This window comes from Varroa jacobsoni, unplaced genomic scaffold (assembly GCF_002532875.2).
Source record: "Varroa jacobsoni isolate VJ856 unplaced genomic scaffold, vjacob_1.0 scaffold_367, whole genome shotgun sequence".
Lineage (NCBI taxonomy): Eukaryota > Metazoa > Arthropoda > Arachnida > Mesostigmata > Varroidae > Varroa > Varroa jacobsoni.
This window is the reverse complement of record NW_019213269.1, coordinates 346,733-368,088: the sequence shown is the minus strand read 5'-3', so window position 1 is coordinate 368,088 and position 21,356 is coordinate 346,733. Positions and strand designations below refer to the sequence as shown.

The following is a 21,356-nucleotide window of genomic DNA, read 5'->3' as shown; positions in this document are numbered from 1 at the left end:
AATCAACTTGGAATTTTCTTTCATGCTTACGCGCTCAATCATTAGCTATTCGTTCGTTTTCTAGCACAGTTAGATATTATTACCCAACCTACCCCAAATACAACAGTTATATAGCAAAATTGATCTACTGGAATTACACACCACAGATTTGCTTCGTGTCTAGAGGGTAGGCAATGCAGGGTCGCGCTTGTAGTAAGTATGCTGACGCCATGCTTGATTTCTAAAAAAATGTATTTTGTATATTTGAATGTTGTGTATGTGGAAGTGTAGCCAAAAGGACAAGGGACTTACCAGATCGGACTTGTACGTTGATTTCTTCTACTGCTAAAGTATTCCAGTTGAGAGAATAGACCACCCTGAAGAAGAAGAAGAAGAAGAAGAAGAAACACGGTCCAGCTGTTAATCAGCGTAGTATGATATTTTGCCGTCTATAATTTTAGTAGACAGCATAGGATAAATATATTTTAATCAAGCACTTCCATTGAATGCATTCTCCTTCATAAAGATATATAATATGAGTTGAATTCCAAACATCATTAAAAATTAGAGTATCGTGAACCGCACCGTACGTTAGGGAGACATGTCTTTATCAGAACTGTTAAAAATCATGTAAGAACATTGAAAGCGAGGATAAAATAAACGGAACAATCTGCAGCGAGTTGATATGACGATGTCGTGTATAGCTTCCACAAAGGTCTCGCTCAATGTTAGCCAGCTTGTTCTTCCGTTTATCTTGCCGTTGCTATCAAACGCAAGCGGCATTTGGTTCTAAGGGATGAACGGTAATGAGAAACGCCCTATTATATCTTATTATTCTTGTTACGATAAATGGTTAGTTGTCTCCGTTTCGTGCCCTCTCTTCTTATTTCCGTATATCCCTTGATTTCAAGTTCCGCAAGGCAGTGCTGGAATGGTCAGGTGTTATTTTCGTTCGTCATAATATCTTCAGCAGTGATTGAGCGCTATGAGTGAGAACTGGCGTGTCCTGTAGTGTCAGAGAGGTGGGAATTGCCGCGCCCGGTGGCCTGCTGACCCACGAGATAGATCCATATTTTAAGGTAAGGCATTAATAACAGGTGACCTGACACGCATATAGGGCGCCTCAACGGTAACCGCAGAACTTGTGTTACATAAGCGAAACAAAAATATAGCTGTCCATGTTAGATTCTGATCGTTTACGAAACACTATGTCACTATGACCGCATAATATAATGTCTAATGAATTTCGTAAACACAAGCAGCGGCGGCGAACTTGCCTTATGAACCTTCAATTCAGCATGGGACAACGTACCTGTCCGTAGTTCTGGTATAGCTTTTGGTTTATCAAACGTACTAGCCTGAACAAAGAGGCGGACATTAAACATCAATGACTTAGGGGGGTGGTGGCTTATATAGCTTTCCATGAAAAGGCAGCTTCAGTAGAGAAGGGCGTACCTGAGGTAGCATCCTTTTTTCTATTCAGTCTGCAGGGGCGCTACCAAGTCACATGTAGGCTATGTGTCGAGAAGTCGTCACGACAACGCTCGATGAATGAATGAAAAATCATCTCGACAACAGAGAATACACACACGGTTAATAGTTGCCTTCTGCAAACTTTCGTCTTAGTGTATAGCTTAGAATTTTTACTCGAAATATATTGTGTTAATGTAAATGTAGCGCCATAACACTGTGCTTTGTTTTGAACATCTCCAGAACACGCCGCAAAATAGGTTACCAAGTTCATACTTGCATCTTGGGCTGCCCGACTATGAAGAAACTTATCACAAGTTCATCAAATGCTCTCTGTGCAATACTGCAAACAAAAAAACTTCGTTCGTTTTCTGCGCAATGTGCCTATCGTTGTTATCGCCGTGTTCGTCACAACGACAAACTTTCACATTTTTGACACGGAGTCACACTTAGCCTATTACGCCCCAGATGTTACGCGGCTATACGAAGACGTCGCATAGAGATTCGCTTTTACGTCTATGGGCACACATGCCACCGACACACTCAACAGATTCACACGCCCGCTTACATATTGCTATACGACAAACGTCAACGACAGGAATTTGACACCGGCATCGATACTGCTAGTGGCAGGACGTCCTGGCAGTCGTTGCTCCTGTCAACCCAGTCGCTATAGTTTCTCAGTCTTAGTAGTTTCTTAGTGAACCCTATCCAGATCCTGTCAAAAGCCGTCAGGCGGAAAAGCTAACTCGAGTCATACAACAAAACTAAATGGAATGAGTTGCCTGCGTCACTGAAACCGCGCAACGCAAGATAAACATACCCAACGAACAGCACAGGTGGGAATTTCAACATATACATACGCAACTACGCGGAGCCAATTGACGAATGGCGGGGAAAACATTTGAGTATAGATGAACCTGTCGCCGACAACGGATTGCTGCTAATCTATTTGATGCAGAATTTACAAAACGATTAGTGTTGTAATGTTATACAGTTAGAGCATAAATTCATATGAACGTGATAAAGGTTTGAATTGTTTTTGGTCAGATTGAACCGAATTCGAGAATTGAATTGAGAGTGTGTATCGTTTGAATTTGATGACGCGAGCTCAATTACGTAACTCATAGTTTGTAATGAAGATCTTATACCGAAGGAGGACATATTTCCAGATGGTGCGGTCAGTCGCCTCTGAACGTTGCAAGCAGCTGTCGATTACTGCGTCTGACCTGATCAGGTTAAGACGTTTGATTGGTTTAGCTGACCTTGAGCAAAAATCAGCAGTACAACTAGCCTCAAGGCGTGCTGGCTGATAGATAATTACGGCTTCACAGTGCTTATTTTTCATATGATACGATACTTGACCCACCGGAACGTACATATCGGAGTCATAACCATAGTTCCCTTGAAGTCGTTCTCTAAAGATTATTTAACTCCAAATGCAGGTATCAATAATCGTACGCCCTCAAGGTTGGCGAGTTCGGTTGAGCTTTTCCGCGTGCTTTTTAATGCATAGAATAAGATTATTTTGTGCAGACTGAGTCGGTAATAAATGAGAAACTACTAATGAAATGGCGAGAGAGTGTGTTCTGTGAAGAGGGTCAGTTCGACGCTTCGGTTTTATCGAGGCTAATATGCCGTTAATGCCGCCCTGTGCGGCTTAGGAGGTAGGCGGTTGGGGACGTGAGTTCGCATCGATAGCCCAGCGGTTTCCGGCTGTGGGATCCTCTTCGCTCTGGGGCACTGGAGAAGAATTTTTGGGATTGGCTCCGCTCCCTCTGCGGTTTATGTCAACCTCCTGCCACCCTGGGGTATTGCCATCTGTTATCGGGCACAACAGATTCAACTACAGAGAAACCCTCGATTAAATCATTGCGATTTCATATGAAGTTCTGCATGAAGCAATCGTGTCATGTAATGGATCGGGTGTATTATATATATGCTATAATTAATCTAGTAATTTTGTTCAGCACTGCTAGATGTGCGTTCGCCAGTTTGCAATCCGAAATACCATATCAGGGCGAAAGCTTCAACGGTTAATTATGTGGCATATATGCAGCTATACACAGTAATAGTACTAATCCGAAGGACATCAGTGGCCGCTCACGCAAGACTTGCCATCTCTAACCAACTGCAATTCCCAAAAATAGTGACTGTTGGGAATCACATAAGATGTTTGCGACTCTTTGAAAAGTACCTCATACATTTGCTGCCAAACCTTTTCCTCTGGCCGGCTAATCGATGTGGCAGTTCTAGACCACTCTGTGAGCAACGTTATCACAATAAGACCTTTCGCTCTCTGTTGCATAACCGTTTATATATATGCAGTAGGCGTTGCGGTATTTAGCACTAGACTTCATTTGGTGTATGTAATTGCACGATATGGAATGCACGAGCCAAGTGCAACGCCATATGTATGATACGCCAAATATGGGCAATTACTGAATTTTTCGACTAACGTCCTTTCCATATCCACTTCGCCTAGGGCATATCAATGCCGTAGCTATTGTTTTTTTTAAGGAGATTACGATATGCGTTCCATTTATTACCGAGGTAAAGGAAGCTTACCGGAACTGATCCAATGCAAGAGCCCATGTCCTGCGCTATAACTTCAGCGAAATGCATGACAGTTTCAAAACGGTACCGAAAAAATTACGAAGCAGCCTCTGGACGTCTTGTATACACGCTTTCGTTACCATCGGCGTGTGCTTTCCGCCACAGAGGCTTTATCATTTTGGGATCTGTCCTTATGCTGAGCGGCATTACTTAGAAAAACCATGGACATCACCTGCACTCATCGTATCAATTATTTACTATTAATAGACGCTGAAGCTTGCTACTGTGTGCAATAGCAACACACATTCACCAACTATGAGAATGTTCGCATTTGTTTCATGTTATATTGCTAGTCCTCTAATCGTTACCGTTATAACTACCTTGACCGATATTCTTCACCTTGACAGAGTAAGTTTCTATAATTGATATCGCTCACCCAATAGAATACAGTAAAGCACTGGATTCGACTTTCAGAGTCATTAGGGTTTTTTTTTTGTTTTTTTTTTTAGCTCTGAAATATAGCTGGCAGCATCTGGCATTGATGTAGCTACGAAAAGCGTACCTTACATATCTATAATATCAAAATTGAATTAGTAGTAGCACCATTCGGGTGCAAGCTTTTCTACTATACAAAACATAAGTGACGCAAAACGCGTCCCAGATTTGATTGGTGGCTATGTGCGGTCCGTTGTGGCTTCGTGTTGAATCGACAAGACTGACCACCATCTTCAGCCCCAAGTAGAAGCACGCTAGATTCGTAGAGCTGGAAAACAAATAGCGAAAGCCAACCTGGGTCGGCTCCATCCGCACTAAAACTAATTGCTGTTATTCTGTTATATATATATATATAGTTACAGTTATCATTATCACGCTTCAGAGAATCCACTGTTGCATTATTCGAGCTATCTTTGATTTCCTGCATTATTCCATTACCTCGTTCTGGCAATTTACCTAGCATCGGTAATCCTGTACTTTCGCTGCTATTATCGGCCGTCGCTCCGCTGCTGTTGATTAAATCACCCAAATAATTATCTCACTTTTCTAAGTTGAGGCAATAATATTTGAAATCTTATGTAAATATCCATGCCGTTAGAGCGACTAATAAACTTTCAATAAACAATAAAAAACTTAATTGTTTTCTCTCGTTCTAAATCATTAATATTATATATATATATATATATAAAGGAAATATATTTGACTCTAAAAAAAGTTTTTTTTTTTTGTTCTTCTATTGTTCTTTTTTAAATGCTTGACAAATTATTTACCGTTGTTGCGAGAACTGTTCGAAGTTGTTTGTCTTTTTTAGCATGAAATCGCCTCGCTCAGACATCGAGTGTCGTTTTTCCCGTAGTGTTTTCTTGTCAAGCTTTCACCTAATGAATCATTGAAGCCATTTTCGAGCTGGTCGGCACGGAATACTTCACTTTTATTGGTTTAAGAGCATAGCATTATAACGCGACTGTCTTCGTTATAAATGTATTTTTACTTTAAGGCCTATAAGGGGCAGCTGCAGATCAGAAAAAAATACGTCTGCATCATTTTCAGCAGGCGTGACTAAACCCAGCACAGTCAACCTATACATTACACAGCATTAAATATTCCTGTCTCATTTGGATCAGGCGCTGCTTTACCCTACCTACTATTGTTCAACATAGCGCCGATCCTTGGCCGGGCCATTCAGATCGATGGCGCTGTCTAGGACCCGCGTGTGGAACGCAAGACAGCGCTTTCAGTAGCAGCAGGGTAGTTGACGCTTCGATTTAATTAGGTGCACGTTTCCTATAAAGTTGGCTAAGACGACTTCGAATGAGAGCGGAAAACCGTTGAAATTCTTACATTTATTACAAATAATGGAGGATCCACATAATTGCTCGAAAGCACTTCACTAGCTAATTGACCAACTTTCGTCAAGGACCAAATGCGCTTCAAACTAGGCCTATTTAAAACAACCTCAATGGTACTGATGAGGTAGGTTAGGGAGCATGAACCCGATTGCATCTAACGCTGTTTTCCGCTAGAGTTTTTACGATATTGTGTATTTTTATATGTTATATCGTGTTGGAACGAGCTCCAAACTATACTAGTAAGCCTTAAGTACGTTTTCAACGAATGGTATACGTTACCTAAATTTTTTAAGGTGATTTTACGAATGAATATTTTTACATCATCACGACAAGTCTAGTATTAGAGATGTGTCTATTTTACTGAAAAATATAGGTATAGACTTAGGCATACGCTTATTTTAACATTAGCACAAGAGAAATGAATTGACACACTCTGCTCGGTAAACGATACACACGAAGGGTATGAAACGGTAGTAGTTGGCAATTTGTAGTTTAGTAACTAGACGGTGTTGCATATAAACTAGTCTATAAAAACCATTGTTACAAAGATGATAATTGTATAGCAACGATAACAGATAGATGTTCTCTCACGAACGCATGGGCCATTGCAGTTGGAAAAATATACGCTCTCCTTGTAGAATTCGGAAGACGTACTATTTTGCTACAAACAGCTAGAAGCTACCACGAAAGACCATTTTACGCATCCACGAGTATTCTGACCTCTTCGTAACCGCTCAAGACTGTTAAAGTAAACGCGGCGTAACGTGAAATTGCGTCAAGTGAATCAGGCCATACCGTTGCCAACAAACCGTAGCGTAAACTTTTCGCTATTAAATCATCCCGAACCGAACTTCTAATCCTGCCGCCTTTCGAATAGATGCATATTAATTTGCCTTGCAGATCAGGTGATACTTGTCTCTGCTACAACATCCTTATTTTTATCCTCTTCTTAATGGGAAGCTATTTCTTTGCTCGACAAAAACGCTTTATAAAAATGATGTGTTATTATATATATATAAGACCTGTCTCTCAACAAACAATAACACAGAATGACAGAGCAAAAAATGGTCACTTTCTATTCAGTAACTTTATGTAATGTGTGCGTAAGTGAGACGCATATAATAATAAAGGCACGATTTATAAAGCTTACGCTGCTGTGATAGCATGTCGAGATAAGTTCGGATAGGTTAGTTTTCTTGTTATCGCAGAATAGAAAGCATAAAATGATGCTAAAATCTAGAGAGTCTAAAAATCTAGAGGAAGCCAGTCATACCTATCATTGCGCGATACTTTCGGGCTCTTGAGGATGGTCAATATTATAACAGGTCTACAGTCGACGCGACCGGTAGAAACGTTTACTTCTCCCCGATCGGTTAGTTAAATATCCATAAACAACTTCATCCACTGTCTCTGTTTCAACTCTTACGTTCCATCAGGTAGCTTGCTCCGAGCGCGAAACGAATCGAGTGTTTACTCCGTGTTTGATCCTTGATTACGAAGTGTACCTATGGTTAGCGGCAAAATACGTTACCCACTAAGCTAACACAGGGAGATTGTCTCTAGGTCTAGCCTATTTTACCTGCCTCTGTCTTTATTTTGCTTGCTTTATAAGGCTGGCTAACCATCGGTTCATACTTAGTCAACGTTCAAAACTTATGGCTCTAAAATCAAGATGTTTTCTTTTTATCGTTGCGACGGTGCCATAAGTGTTTTGATACAAGTATCTCATGAAGTTATTCCTAGTACTGCTTTCTAGCGCTGAGGGCGTCAACGGTGCAGCATTGCTGGTAGAAATCTTTCAGATAATTTTATAGTTCCTCAGGTAACGTCTAATACTCAGGGAAGGTATCTTCATTCTGCTGAATCGATTTCCAATGCACTCAGTTGTCCCTCTGTGGACGTCACTTCAGCCCATTTTTCCTCCTTTTTCTCCGTTTTGCCTTCCACGACAAATAACTGTGTCCTCCAATGAATTGCTGAGATGAACAGAAAGAAAGGACAAGCATGTGGCAAAACTGTACTTAATACGGAACTGTTCTGATAGGAGAGGATCGATGTGTCCGGTACAAAAATAGGTTTCCTTTGGATGCATAGTTTTATGGATTTGGCACGCCGCAATACTACCGGGAGCATGGTCGAAGGAAAACTTCAGCGAGAATACGCCCTGTCTGTATATACGACTACCTAAGAAGTATGTGCGAGGTCAATTTTATGTAAGCACCATGGCCTAATTCCCAGCAAATTAGATATGACCAACTGGTAAAAGAACAGATTGAACGCTGATAGGCTCGACAGCAGGCTCAATTAAACCCGATAGCGAAGGTGCTCTAGGAACATCAGGTCCCGTCTGCAGTTGATTAAAAATGGCTTCCATGGCTGGAATGTTTTTAAACAATGAACAATTTATATAGGGGATATCGTAAGGGGGTAACAGTGTTGCATTGCCAAATTAGTGCTACGATAAAAGGTGCTATTTGCACCGTATTTGTAGCTAGAATACCTTTCCGACAGCTCTATGCTAAATCTAGAAGCAATACACATGCATTACAGCCATTGCATTGCAAAAACTTCTCTCCTTCTAAAAAAAAGTCTTAACTCTCCGCTATGTTCAGGTCCTTTAGAAGTCAACCGTGCAAACGATTTTGTTTCAGCCGCTTAGTCTTTCCGACTCTGAATGCAGTACAGACGTTTCATTTACCCAGGGCGGTAGTCTGATTGAATCCGAGTCGCCATTCTTCGGCTCCTGCGCTCTGCAGGTGCCATAACACCTTGCTTATCATCGCTAACCATAGTACGACGTTGCCACGATATTGGCGAAATGTTACCGAAAGATGTCCTTTGGTACGTACCTACGCTTACGTATCTAGCTAGACATCTGTGTGTGCTCTGGAATTTACTCTTCTCAACAAACAGGCCTCTCCCTGTCTGCACCCTTGATACTGCCTAGCGACTGCCAAAGGCTGCCGGACTCAACCGTTAAGTAATAGTGCTCACCGCGACGTTCTATGAGCCGCTCCCTACTCTCACATAGTACACATAAGGCCAGTGCTTTTGTAGCGTGGTACGCCGCGTCGTCCCTGGCATTATGAAACAGCATTCAGGTTTGTAGCATGGAACACAGCTGTCGCATCCCCGAAAGCTGCACCGCGGGCTGGAGTTCACCAACACCTGTCAACAGAGAACAGCGTTGAAGGACATTTGCCCCGTTGCCAACGGCCAGAAAAACCTCCACTAGCGGGAAGGGATATAATGACATGGGGAAGTCAAGTTTTTTGTAGCGCATTGGGACGGCAGGTGATGCTACCGCGCCTACGGATGCCACAGTCACCACCGAGAGTAACAGAATAACAGCCATTTCGATCGAGGAGGGCTTTCTTTAGCCTTCGAATAAGCACTGAAGCGGTAAATGCCCCTTGGAAAATTGGGTATTCTTTGTGGTCTCCGCTGCTACTGATCCTGTCCTTCTGACGGGGAAAATGCCAGTTTCACTTTTGCTACCGCCATGTTCATGGCGCTTAAAAGTGCAATTTCGCATGGAAAATAAGGAAAAAAAATGCTTCCGCACTCACAAATCCACTCTGAATTTTACCAGACAATATGCCGAACACATAGAGGTTACCTTAGACCATGCATGCACAACATTATATATGTATATACAACCCATACTTCTTGTGCGTTGCTTTAGACAAGCAAATAGAAATGTTCGTTTCACAGGTTAGGCAGCTGCCAACCTACCTAGACGTTAAAATTTGAAGAATTCAGTTTCATTGTCATGAAGGCAAAAAAATGCCAGCTCGAAATTACTTTTACAGCTGCTTAAGCTAATATTAGTTCCAACAACGAAATTGCAATATCATTCAATCTTTTCCTACCCTTACAATACAGCTTTGAGAAAAGGCCGCAACAGGTTATTTTTTCTAACAGGACTGCAATTCATAACTTAAGCATCACTTTTGTATGTTTCTTTTCCATCCCTTCCTTGCATCTGGTGTCTCTCCTTTAAACTTACGCATGCAAATCCATTTTGTATCTGAAGTACTCCTTTTTAAACCAACTTTTTGTTCTGTCCTTTACAGAGCTCGTTCCCTGGTTTGTTTAATGTTACGGCTTTTCTTTCCGCAGCACACACCCTCTGTTTGCTTCCACTGTGGACGACGCGCGCTTGCTGTTGGTAAGCGTTCATTGCACCGCCCGGCCAATACTGCAGACCGAGTTTGCAAGGAGACGATGAAGACGACCATAAGGTGTTCTGTTGTGGGCTTTGTCTCGATCACAACCGCGATCACTTGAAAGGTAAATGGTCGGCCATTCGGACCTAGTTTGTTGCGGTAGAATAGAGACCTAGAAGTTGCCGAACAGGAGACAGGAGTGTATGCACGGATGACGTGCACGCATTGTTCCGAAAAATAATGGCGTTCAATGCTGGTGCTGCAGCGGGTGCTATCATCGATATTTTATAAAGCATCGATATAAATCTAAGGCATACTCTGACCGCATGGTTCGCTCTTGCTTCTTCGCTCGCTTTCGTTGCTGTCGCTAATGTTGACTGTATTTCCCTTCCTTCTCACGCAATGGCAGAAACATGCCCGAACCAAGTGGGAAAAGTAGAATGATCAACGAAAAATGCAACTCGCAGTCGCTTGAAGAAAACGAGATTTCTAATTTGTATTGACATCGTGAGGTTTCTCCTTTCCATATACACAGACGTAAAGAGATGACGCTGCAACAGGATCCGATAAGCCTGGGACACGGATACAGGCCGGCGAAGTGATAACAGAACGATGTGGTGTGCGTCGCTGCCGGGGTTTTCATCGCTCTTTGCCAGTCCTAGGTAGCAACAAGTGCAGTCGTAAACTTTGAATTGGCAAAAATTAAAATATGTCGATGTGGAAAAGGCGTCCCCTTGTCGTTTTTTCGAAGGTGAGGCCTTCAATTTATTAGGCACGGGGCAGTGTTATCACGTGCCTTGAATCTGCGTCTGCTCATCTGACCTGGATGGGTTGGGTTGTTCGGTTTTTCCCATTTTTGTTGTATACTTTGCAAAATGGGCGGTGCAAAACGCAAAAGGTAAAGAATAGAATGTGAGAATGATAAAACCGAAAGACATGGCGTAAGTGAGTGAATCATCAAAATCGTTTCGTGTTGGCCCATTAGTAAAACGGGTGCTTGATACGGACGAAAATGTTTTGACGCCGGCTGTATCCAAAATAGCCATGCGCATTAGTGTTAATCATCATATAGTACACTAGACCAGAGGCTCAAAGGAGGTTATCTTGAATAAAGGATATGATACACTTAAATTTATTCCAAGCTGCCATTGCTATAAGCGTCAACCAGCAGTAGCGACAACATTTTAAAAGATGATATACTTTCCTTTCGTACTGTCGTCGTTAGCAGTATCAACAAAGTGCCAAAGACTTTAGCGGAATGAGGATCATTTCAACTCGATTCAACGTGTGGAATGGTGGCCATCTCTATGAAGTACGCTTATTTCCATAGTGGTTATCATATAAGAACCTCTTACGGAGGTACTTGCGCAATACAAAAAAGAATCAATGAACTATGAGTTGCGCTTCACTGAGCTAGCATTTCTATTTTTGAATTATGAGAAACTATACATCTAGATATTCTTTATTCTTTTGACAGCAAAAAGAAAGAACTAAGCCGTTTTTGAAGATTTCCATCGCTCCGGTTGTTTCTCAGTTCTGCTAACCCACTCGTGCTAAAGGGACGAATACTGAAACAATCCTTTTTTTTTTTTTTTTTGTAAATGCAGTTCAGTGTACTTGGATCAGATGTGAACGCCGTCATTCTATATCTTTGCATAGAAAATGGGTCTAATTAGCTAGTAGACCACAAAATCTTAGAGCACGCATTTAGGTGACCAATGCGCCTATGGGATGTCAAAGCACAGTTATGGATACAAACAGAGCTTACAAAAAAAGCTTTTAATTCGTGATATTGAAATAAAGTGCCTACTACTAAAAACATTTTACTCTAAACCAAAAACTTAATGCTTTTTCACTAGTGTTACAGTTTACTTTTATTAATTTTTATTTTTCTATCCATGTATAGGGTTTTGCACGCTGTGTGTACAGGCATTTCATCATGTGGGCTCGCTTCTTGTTTCTAGGCGCTAAGGCGAGATATCTAGGTATGTGAAGATCACAGTGGGGTTTATGTTAGTGCGGCAAAGGTTCCGTCTGGGAGGACGGTCATCCGGGCGCAAATATGGTTACCTCTATCTATAGGCTAGGTTTTATAACAGTGTGGAGAATAAATGTTGCACTGCTATGAAACCAACAAGTTCAAATCATGTTAAGTCTTTTAACGAAAAACATAATGTTAAGTGTCGATGCTAATGCAACGCAGAGGCACAGTTGGCAGTGATAATTTTTGCTAGTAGAAAATTATCGAACATAAACCATCTCTCAAAGATCAAAATTGTTCCTTTAAGCTAATCTCTACATATCGAAGAATAGACATCATTATTAGGTGACTATGACTGGGACAAGAGTATTCATATAGTGAAATAAGGAAAGTCTCGTTGATTTATATTGGTGGTATCTACGTTTAACCCTTTGCATGCAGTACATTGGGTTAATTATGCTTGCGTTTTATAAACAAGGAATCCGTGGTCAGACATCGAGGTTAGCTGTAAGATCGAAGATGCATTTGGGTACTAGAATCAGCCAAGAATTTTCCCAGGATCAAAATTATTTTCAAAATGTATTTTTTTGTCCTTAATGGGTGTCAACGTTTTAATGGTAGCCAACTGTAGAATGTACGCGATTTAAGAAAGATAACATCCTAGAGGTTGTCTGATGCTTTGGTTAGCAAAAAGAAGCAAGCTTTAAAATAACCTATTACGGAGATTATTGACAAATGCTCGACAGGACCTGTTCGCCGTTGGGCAGACACGTAATGTCCCAGATTTGGATATGCCGTAAGTTAGGATTACGTACACTTCATGGTCCACAGGTTTTAACTAGTTTCATCAGCTTAAATTAACGATTCCCATTTCTCAAAGAACCTGGATAGTGCTGAAGCCTAACGTAGATTAGCGGTAGGCTCCATCCATAAATGGAGCCGCGGCACTTACGTAAGAGTAACGGTCTCAGCTATCTTTCCTCTTCTCAGTGCATCGCTTTCGGAAGACGTGTCGATGTCAGGCTTCCAGTGCAGACTAAGCCCTTTGCTCTGAGCTTCTCCTTGCGAGGGGCTCTCATTATGAGGTCTCTCCCCACCATGAAGAACCATTACCACACCACCTTGGACCCCACACTGGTTGGTAACCTGGAATGCAATCATCCGCGAAGCGCACAATAGTTATCGGACATAGAAGTCGCAGCAGAAGTAAATCTAAAGCATGGTGACCTATACTGCGTTTTCCTCCCCAGCAGAGGAGAACTTAGATTATAAGTTCTCTATTGCTGTCTTTATTTCCCCGTTACGGACAATGTGTATTAACATTTTTCCTTGCCGTCCTGTTACTGCAAAGTATGTAATCTCGCCTGATCCTACCAATTCTATAAATTATAGTCACCGTTTCTATTATCACATCTTGAAGTCTGCAGGCTTTCCGGCAGGCTCCACTTTGTTAAGTTAAGATAAGTTTTACTCGATTTGAGTATAGCTGACATTCGTCTTTTAAGCTCTCTTCCTGCGACTCAGTTGAAAAGCTTCCTGTGGCGGTGTATTTTTAAGCTTGTTTTTTTCATTTTGCGTATACGCACACACTCATACACACATTGTATGAGTATAGCTAGCTGCTCCATTAGATTCGAGCAACAGCTCTGCCCTTGACATCCCGCTTTTCCGATTACCTCCTATTGCAAGGATGAGTCTCGCTCCACAAATCCATCTAGGCGCAGGCGAGAAGAAGTTCGTATAACACTTAGGTTGATCCGACTCCCGGATTTCATCCCTGCCCTTTGCCATCGACAGACGATTGCCATATTGCTTCCACTACCTTTGTCAAGCCATATACTGTTCGAATACCCCATTCCTCGAGAGGCGAAAAACGTTAAGCGCTGTCACAATCAAACTGATTTTCCCATCGCCCATCTGCGCCCAATGCGGTACAGAAACCTCGCAAAAAAGTATCATAAGCGGGAAACCTAACCAAGCGGATTGGATTGGTTCGTGTCGTCCGCATATCCTTGGCGAGCAGGGATAAAATCCCACATAAAGATCACTTAAAGAGGCTAATTTGGATATATCTAGGATAGTCATAAAGTTAGCTGTGACCGCTCAGGACCTCCGCTTCTCGAAGAGCTTTTATAAATTGTGGAAAGCTTTTAAAAACTCATCGGATTGTAAGCAAGCTTTCGTTAGTAGTAGTTACGGCAGTCAATAGTGGGTGAAGATCAAGGTAAGGATTAGTTTACTGTCGTATACAATATTATCATCAGTGTATTTTTATTTGGCAAAAGCGTCACTAGAATTTGAGGTTTGTCGTGTGTGCTATACAATGATGAACTTTAACAGACAATTATTAACATACTGGCGTTGGATCGAACCGAAATAAGTCAAAGTGACATACAGATAAAATTAGGCGACGCGAAATTCGAGATTGCTCAATTAAAGACGGGGTTGTGTTTTAGCGTTCGCTTATACAATGGTAGCCATCTTCGGTATCTGATAAGACCATTGTTAAGCTCTTTCATTCTTCGAGGCACTAGCTATATCTTGGAAAGTTTTACCCTCAAATTTGGAAACTGAGAAATCATTATCGACCGGTAACGCTACGCAAAGACGATGACACCTATGCGAAAGAACTACCTGGTCTTGACTAAAGTGGCTCAAACTTTGCTAAGATTCATCCTCTACCTGAGCTGAGTCGAGCAAGGTCATAAATTTACGAGATGTGATGCAGCCAGAGACTTTTACCCGCCCAAGACTGATACGAGTGCCGAAAAGAATAATATTTTTCTCTGAAATTATTTTTATTGCTGCTACTGAGACCACGATCGATACTAATAGCATTACCAATAGGCAACAGTTGACACGAGAGGCTTCTCAGTTTTTCTGCATTTTCAATTCAGAATTTGAATAATTAGACCAATCCGAATGCAAGATTCTAGCAGACTACAGGAAATTTGTTAAAATACAGGGCGAGACAGTGACGAATACGGTGCCCGCCAGTATATTTGACAGCTAGTTGTACAAAATAAACTTTTAAATTGCTGCTTAAACGTCAATTGAATGTCCAACACTGTCATGGTAAGCTTTGGCCCAGGAAGACGATGCTATAATTGCCCTCTATTCAGTTCGAAAGAGGTTTTTTCACGATTTTTGCGATAGAGCTCTTCTGTTGACAAATCAAAAGCGGGGGCTTCTATTCTTTACAGAGAGCTGATTCCTCCTGGTACAGCATTTCCACTGAAACCTTAAGTTATCTATATAAAATAAAATCAGCAATTCAGACTTCCTACGTTCGACGCATGACTACAGCCTAGTTAGGTACGTGAGTTTTACAGGAAATAGCTTTTCTGATGGCTTATTTATACCGTACACGCAGTTTGTTTCTTAATCGAAATTTTCTTATTGACGCCGTATATTCACTAAATTATTATATATATATATATATATAAAACTTCTAAAAGGCTAGCAACTAATGCAGCGGGCGTGTAACACTGAACACGTCATTGTATAGGAGTTGTTCCATCGAAATGATAACTCGTGTAAAACTTCGCATGTGTCTTCGTACTCGTACAATTGATTCATCGAGGGTATTTCAGTATCAGCGTTAGCCTACACGACGTACAAGGTGCAACATTTAGGTTGAAAAGAGTTTTTTAGTGAGAGCTCACATTGATTTTTAATAGTTGCAACAGACAGCAGGGCCTCTCGCCTTCCCTTGCATAATGGACTCATCAAATAACAGTTTGTTTGTCAACAGTATTCCTAGGTAAGTAAAGAAGTTAACGTATTCGGTTATCAAACGGAAGAGAATTTGTCGCGGCTAGTGACCTCCTGCAGCAGAACGATTGCATACGTCCTTATAATGTCAAGTTCGATGAATGTCACCAGTGCTTGCCGGAAGTGATAGAGGTTGATGCAAAATGAGACGAGGTTGTCGGCATACAAAAAGAAACCTTTAATAGGTTTTAGCTTTCTAATACTTAACTTACAAGCGATATCTGCTCTAGCTACAATATATAGCAACAAACGTGTACGGTCTACGGACTCGGATTCGTCATGACCCGCCGCCCGTGTCACCCTGTCCGTGTAGACAAGTTTGTACAATAAAAAAGGTCAACTCACCTTACCTGTCGAAAAGCATATCGACTAAAAGTTGTATAGGAGTAAATCACTATTCTTAAATAATTTAGCAACTTTTGCCCTTTTTACTTTTAGTTATAATCCGCACGCTTAAAACAGTGCCTTTCTCGGTGCAGTACAATATAATACTCGGTGGATTAACACTCGTTCTTTATATTCGCTTTTCGAATGCAGGTGGCGCGTGTGTAGCAGAAGCGACAATGGATGAAAAAATAAGAGATACCGCATTAAAGAAAATATATAAAGAAGAAGGTTTGTTACACCCCACAAACAGCGAGGGTCATGTGTGTCTCCTCATACGACTGCTTATCTATAGTATCCTACAATACGCACTCACACGCTACCAATAAATCCATTTTTTTTGCCTATATTACATTTTGTGAAACCAACAGGAGGGCTCCTGCTTAAATGGTAAAGGTTCCCGTGAAGCAAACCACAGTTGCCACCGACGTACCATAGACACTGCGCTCTGCCAATACCGAATATCTCATTCACTCGCTATTACCTTATGTGTAACCCCTCGTGGTCTGCCGACACTCAGTGTAGAAGCGACAACGCCATTGCTACTGCCATAGCGGAGCTTCAGCAGCCGGCTCCAAAGTGGGTTATTGTGATTAATCGTTGACAGGTTTCCCTCTTCCCTCCAGATCCCTAAGACCGAAACCCCAGACTGTAACCTCTATTCCCTATTTACAGAACGGCCCCCTCAGATAGTTTTCCCTTTAGGAGGACATATCTACAGGACTTTTGGGAACCCGTAGGAACCGAAAACAGATTTGCTTCGGCTGTATTATTTTGCCAATGCGACCGAGAGTTGTGCTAGTAGAACGACAGAAGACTACCATCACGACAGCCGGACCATACTTTCCTTACCATCTACGTTGAGCCTCCAAATGGAATGACAGTGTACAAAGTCACCAGTGGACGCCAGACTTGACGGGGAGTGAGAATGGGAAAGCGGAAGAAGAGATATTTGCCTGGAGGAAGCGTCTAGAGTATAGTAAGCAACCCGCTCGTGCCATTTCTTCGTGTCACTGCGTCCACGACAGTGTAGCGGTAGCACTGCCTGGTTCCTAAACGTGTGGTTCCTGCCGAACGTACGCTGGCTGCCGGCTTCGAATGGTGACCTTCTGTTCTCTTTCAGGAGTCGGCGAAACCGCACCCAGAAACGACCGGAGAGTAGACACAGTACGAAAGCGGAGATGCTGACTGTGTAACGGAGAAAGGGGCTGGCAAAGGGGCCTGGTTGGACGAACGAAGACAGGTCAGTGGCGGCCACATATAAGGCGAACTCCGATTGTGGCACATCAGTTGGGGCTGCAGCACAGAGACGGCGAATGGACGGAACGGACGGTGAAGTCAACCGATAGGATGGTGGTGGTAGCCGAGGAACGGGGCGGCCGGCAATTGAGGCAAGCAGACATCAGCCATCTGCAAAATACACCTGTCAAGTGTACAAGGTTCTTGAGAGAGACAGTTCTGCAGGTCCTTTTTCGATCGCACTTCGGGACTCTGGACTTCGTACAGTGCACACGTGTATACACTCGCTTGCAGGTAACTCCCAGTGTCGATCCCTTCCATCGTCCGCAAAGTTTATTATCTTGTTTTTTACGCCCGACTATCAGCGTGCAAACTTAGCTGGTTTCCACTCTGTGTTCGTACAAACGTTAAAGTTATTCGGGGATTGTAACTCTAAATCTAATAGGTACCCGTGTTATTTCTCAAAGTTGGTACATGATATCCATGAATGTGCTGTAGGGTAATACATATTCTGCAACAGTTAGACGTAGTTTCAATAGTGGTACTGATGAACCACATCGAAGGGTAACAATAAAATAGAGAATTCGAAAATTTTTTGTGCGCCTATTGTCATTAAGGAAAAAGCTGTAAGGAGGGCTTTTGCTACAACATTGTACTTCATGTACGTTAGCAATCTTTCATTCATATCATCATAACAATCGTTCATTAACATAATTTGCATGATAAAGTTGCCGCAAGGTTCTTTCGGAATTACTCAGTAAATCCCGAGATCTGTCTATGGAACGAAGTTCGACACCTGTTAGCAGTTAGATGTTCAGAAAAACGCACGTCCATGGAATCTGGTCAGGATCACTACGACAGGAACAAATGAGGCCTGGACAATTAAAACGGATACAATCCGTTGCATGCCAATTGCTCGATATTGCTGTGGGCCGGCAAGGAAAAACATTAACGAAAAGCTCCAGGCGTAATCAAAATATGGTTATATTTTTTTTTCAAAATCTGCCTAGCTTACGCATACACTAAATAAAGCAAAACTTTCGTTGCAACTTCAACTATTTGAATTAGAATAATGTCTCCCTCATTTACATGCATACTGTGTTAGCAGCAATATGGTAACAAACGTGTTGCAATTCACGAGATAGAATCCGATCCTTTAAGTTCTTCTGGTAAAGCAATTTGTGCTGTGAAATTAAGATTTCCACTGAGGCAACATCGGTCGATAAAATCAATAACTCGCTATGTATAAGCTATTAATGGACGCATGTGTAAGAACATCGAACCGACATTTCTAGCTGGAAGGCATTCATTCCATCATCACGATGGTCGCGAAACAGCAAAAGCGCCGTCCGTCGCCTTCAGAGCGACGAAAATCTGGGGCGTGCTGTTGTCGGATGAGTATTCCGATTATACGTAACGTGTTCATTTATTGAGAAGAGGTAGAGGGAGACATGTTGGAGTTTACCGCCGGTATCGCAGTATTGCTCCTTCTTTTATGGTCCTCCTGAAGGTATTGCGAACAAGTCGTTACGCGGTAGCGGGATACGATCCGTTAAGGACGCAAGATTAGTTTCCTTTTTCTCGTTGCATCATTCGAGTCAACGTCCTGCAACCCATTTCCACCCTCCGTCCCCCCCCTCGGAACAGAAGAGTCTAAATTAAATCACTATGAAGCAGATGAGACCACCCTCAATAGGTAACAACAAAAGCCACTGCCGGTGCTGGCTTTATCAGGAGAACTCTACCAACTCTTGCGACGACAAGATGCACCAACACAGAATAACATGTCTTTTCGCAGAACCGACTTGTCATAGACCACGGGGAAAAAATTGACAATGTAGGCGTGTGAGAAGGGGAGTATTGCGGACAAGTCGTTACGCGATAGCGGGATGCGATCCGTTGAGGACGCCAGATTAGCCTCCTTTTTCTCATTGCGTCATTCGTGTCAACGTCCTTCAACCCATTCCCCCCCACCCCCCGTAACAGGAGAGAGACGAAATCAAATCATCACTATGATGCAGACGAGACTACTCTCAATAGATAACAACTGAAGTCACTGCCGATGCTGGCTTTATCAGGAAAACTCTACTAACCCCTGCAACGAGGAGATGCACCAACACAGAATAACATGTGTTCTTTCGCAGACCCGACTTGTCACAGAGTACGGAGAACAAATTGACAATGGAGGCGTGTGAGAAGAAGGGTCGTTTCCGTCGTTGTTACTACTGCCTTCGTCCGAGACGCTATATCGGATAAGGGGAGTGGTTGGGTAGATCTTAGACTAGAAGTACTAAATGCAGAGAAAGCAGGGGACTGAAACCGAGGAAATCAGGCAACACGGCACAACGTTTCATAGTCATCACAGAATGAGATGTCTATTGATGTGGTCCAATAGGGAGTACGGATATTTGGATTTAGCATAAACTAGATTTTTGGGACCTTGAGAGATAGCGAAGAAACAAGAGATCGTGACGGTAGAACGGGACTAGAAGGAGACGGCTCTGGCTGCGATCGTCCCGGATGGTAAGTGGGAGTATCTGGAGTACATCGTGACAACCAGCGGCAACCTGAGCAACAGACAAACAACAGCAAACATACGCTGCGACAGAAAGCAGAACTGTATATAGTTCAGCCTTCGTGAACTAAACGGATAGCTATGTGCACTACACAAGGAACTCGAATTGCATAGGATTAGTAAATTATTGTTAAAACGACTGGGGTGGGCGTGTATAATGGACAAAAGGTATCCTCGCGAGAAGACTGTAGCAGATTGGCTTGTCCGACTAAGGATATAAGGTTCTCCAGGAAGCGGGACTTAAATTTCTGGCCATTTATCTTCACATGCAAATCTGATTTTGGAGCCAGTCAAATGAAATCCACTTCTGGGGGGCAAAACAGGGAAATGGACAAGATAGAAAGCAAGCTAGTAAAAGCTAGTTTGTTTTCTGAACAGAGCGGACACGTATGAGTGCATCCGCGTGTAATGTGTGTGTATGTGCGCGTACATTTACATGTGCTGTGTGCTATATATACATCTGTACAAATTAGTTTGTGAACCGTAGACGACCGCTCTCAGACTCGCTGTAATCTCGTCGCTAGGAAACTGCTTGCTTCAGCTTGAGATCGTTAAGCATCCCCATTTTCTGGGTTAGATTTCTTTGACTACCTTTTCGAGTTTAAATGTTTATGAGTTCGATGTTTAAATAATATCGGGCCAAGTAAGATTAATTAATTGCTTCCTGTTTTGTTTAATAATTAGTGTTAGCATGCTAGAAGAACTCTTGTTGGGTATAATGTAGGAATTCCTGAATTACATATTATCAAACAGGATATTGTAGTCAAATCCTTTTTCACGCTGCCACAGTCTTTTCACAGAAAAAGCACGACTCTCGATTATGAGCAAATCATGATCTAATATATTCGCAGTTCAGGAAGAATGGCGTGCACAAAAGGTCCGACTGCCTTTCTATCATCTTTATTGCTCACGTCGCTGTCAAGGCTGCGCCTACAAGAGGATATTAGCAATGGAGTTCCATCGGTCTCCTCTTGTTCAGTAGGAGCAGTCATCTGGCCTGCTGCAGACACAAAATAATGATCACCAAAAACAGGCAGCCAAACAGGACGACACAAGGTCATCCTATCTGATAAGAAGTTCATATTGATGGCAAAAAACGATATAGCACGAAATTAAGACTTACCATGTCTAGACCTGTACTTGATACGTATTCTTTACCTGAACCCTGACACCTATCGTTAACCCCATTTTCTGCTCCATGCTCAGGAGAGTGCATGGTTCCGCATTTCTGAACATCCTCCGTTAGAGAAAAGCGCCAAGATGGGTCACTTTAAATCGTATCGTACTCTAGGCCTATGCATATGCCCTTTTTCTAACAAATAATAGGCTTCGATCATCTAAGTGTACTGCCGCAGGACGATGTTCCTGGTAACATCTATCTACAC

General features: G+C 42.3%; 1 protein-coding gene across 1 annotated transcript in view; it reads right to left on the bottom strand.

The window, feature by feature from the left end:
• Positions 1-21,356, bottom strand: part of LOC111259764 (uncharacterized) — a 185,051-nt gene that overhangs the window by 114,700 nt on the left and 48,995 nt on the right. Inside the window, exons 5-6 of the mRNA XM_086968008.1 lie at positions 12,952-13,145; positions 292-356 (exon numbers count right to left, since the gene is read on the bottom strand). Of these exons, the coding sequence (XP_086824134.1) occupies positions 292-356; positions 12,952-13,145 (259 nt within the window). The remainder of the gene's footprint in view (positions 1-291; positions 357-12,951; positions 13,146-21,356) is intronic.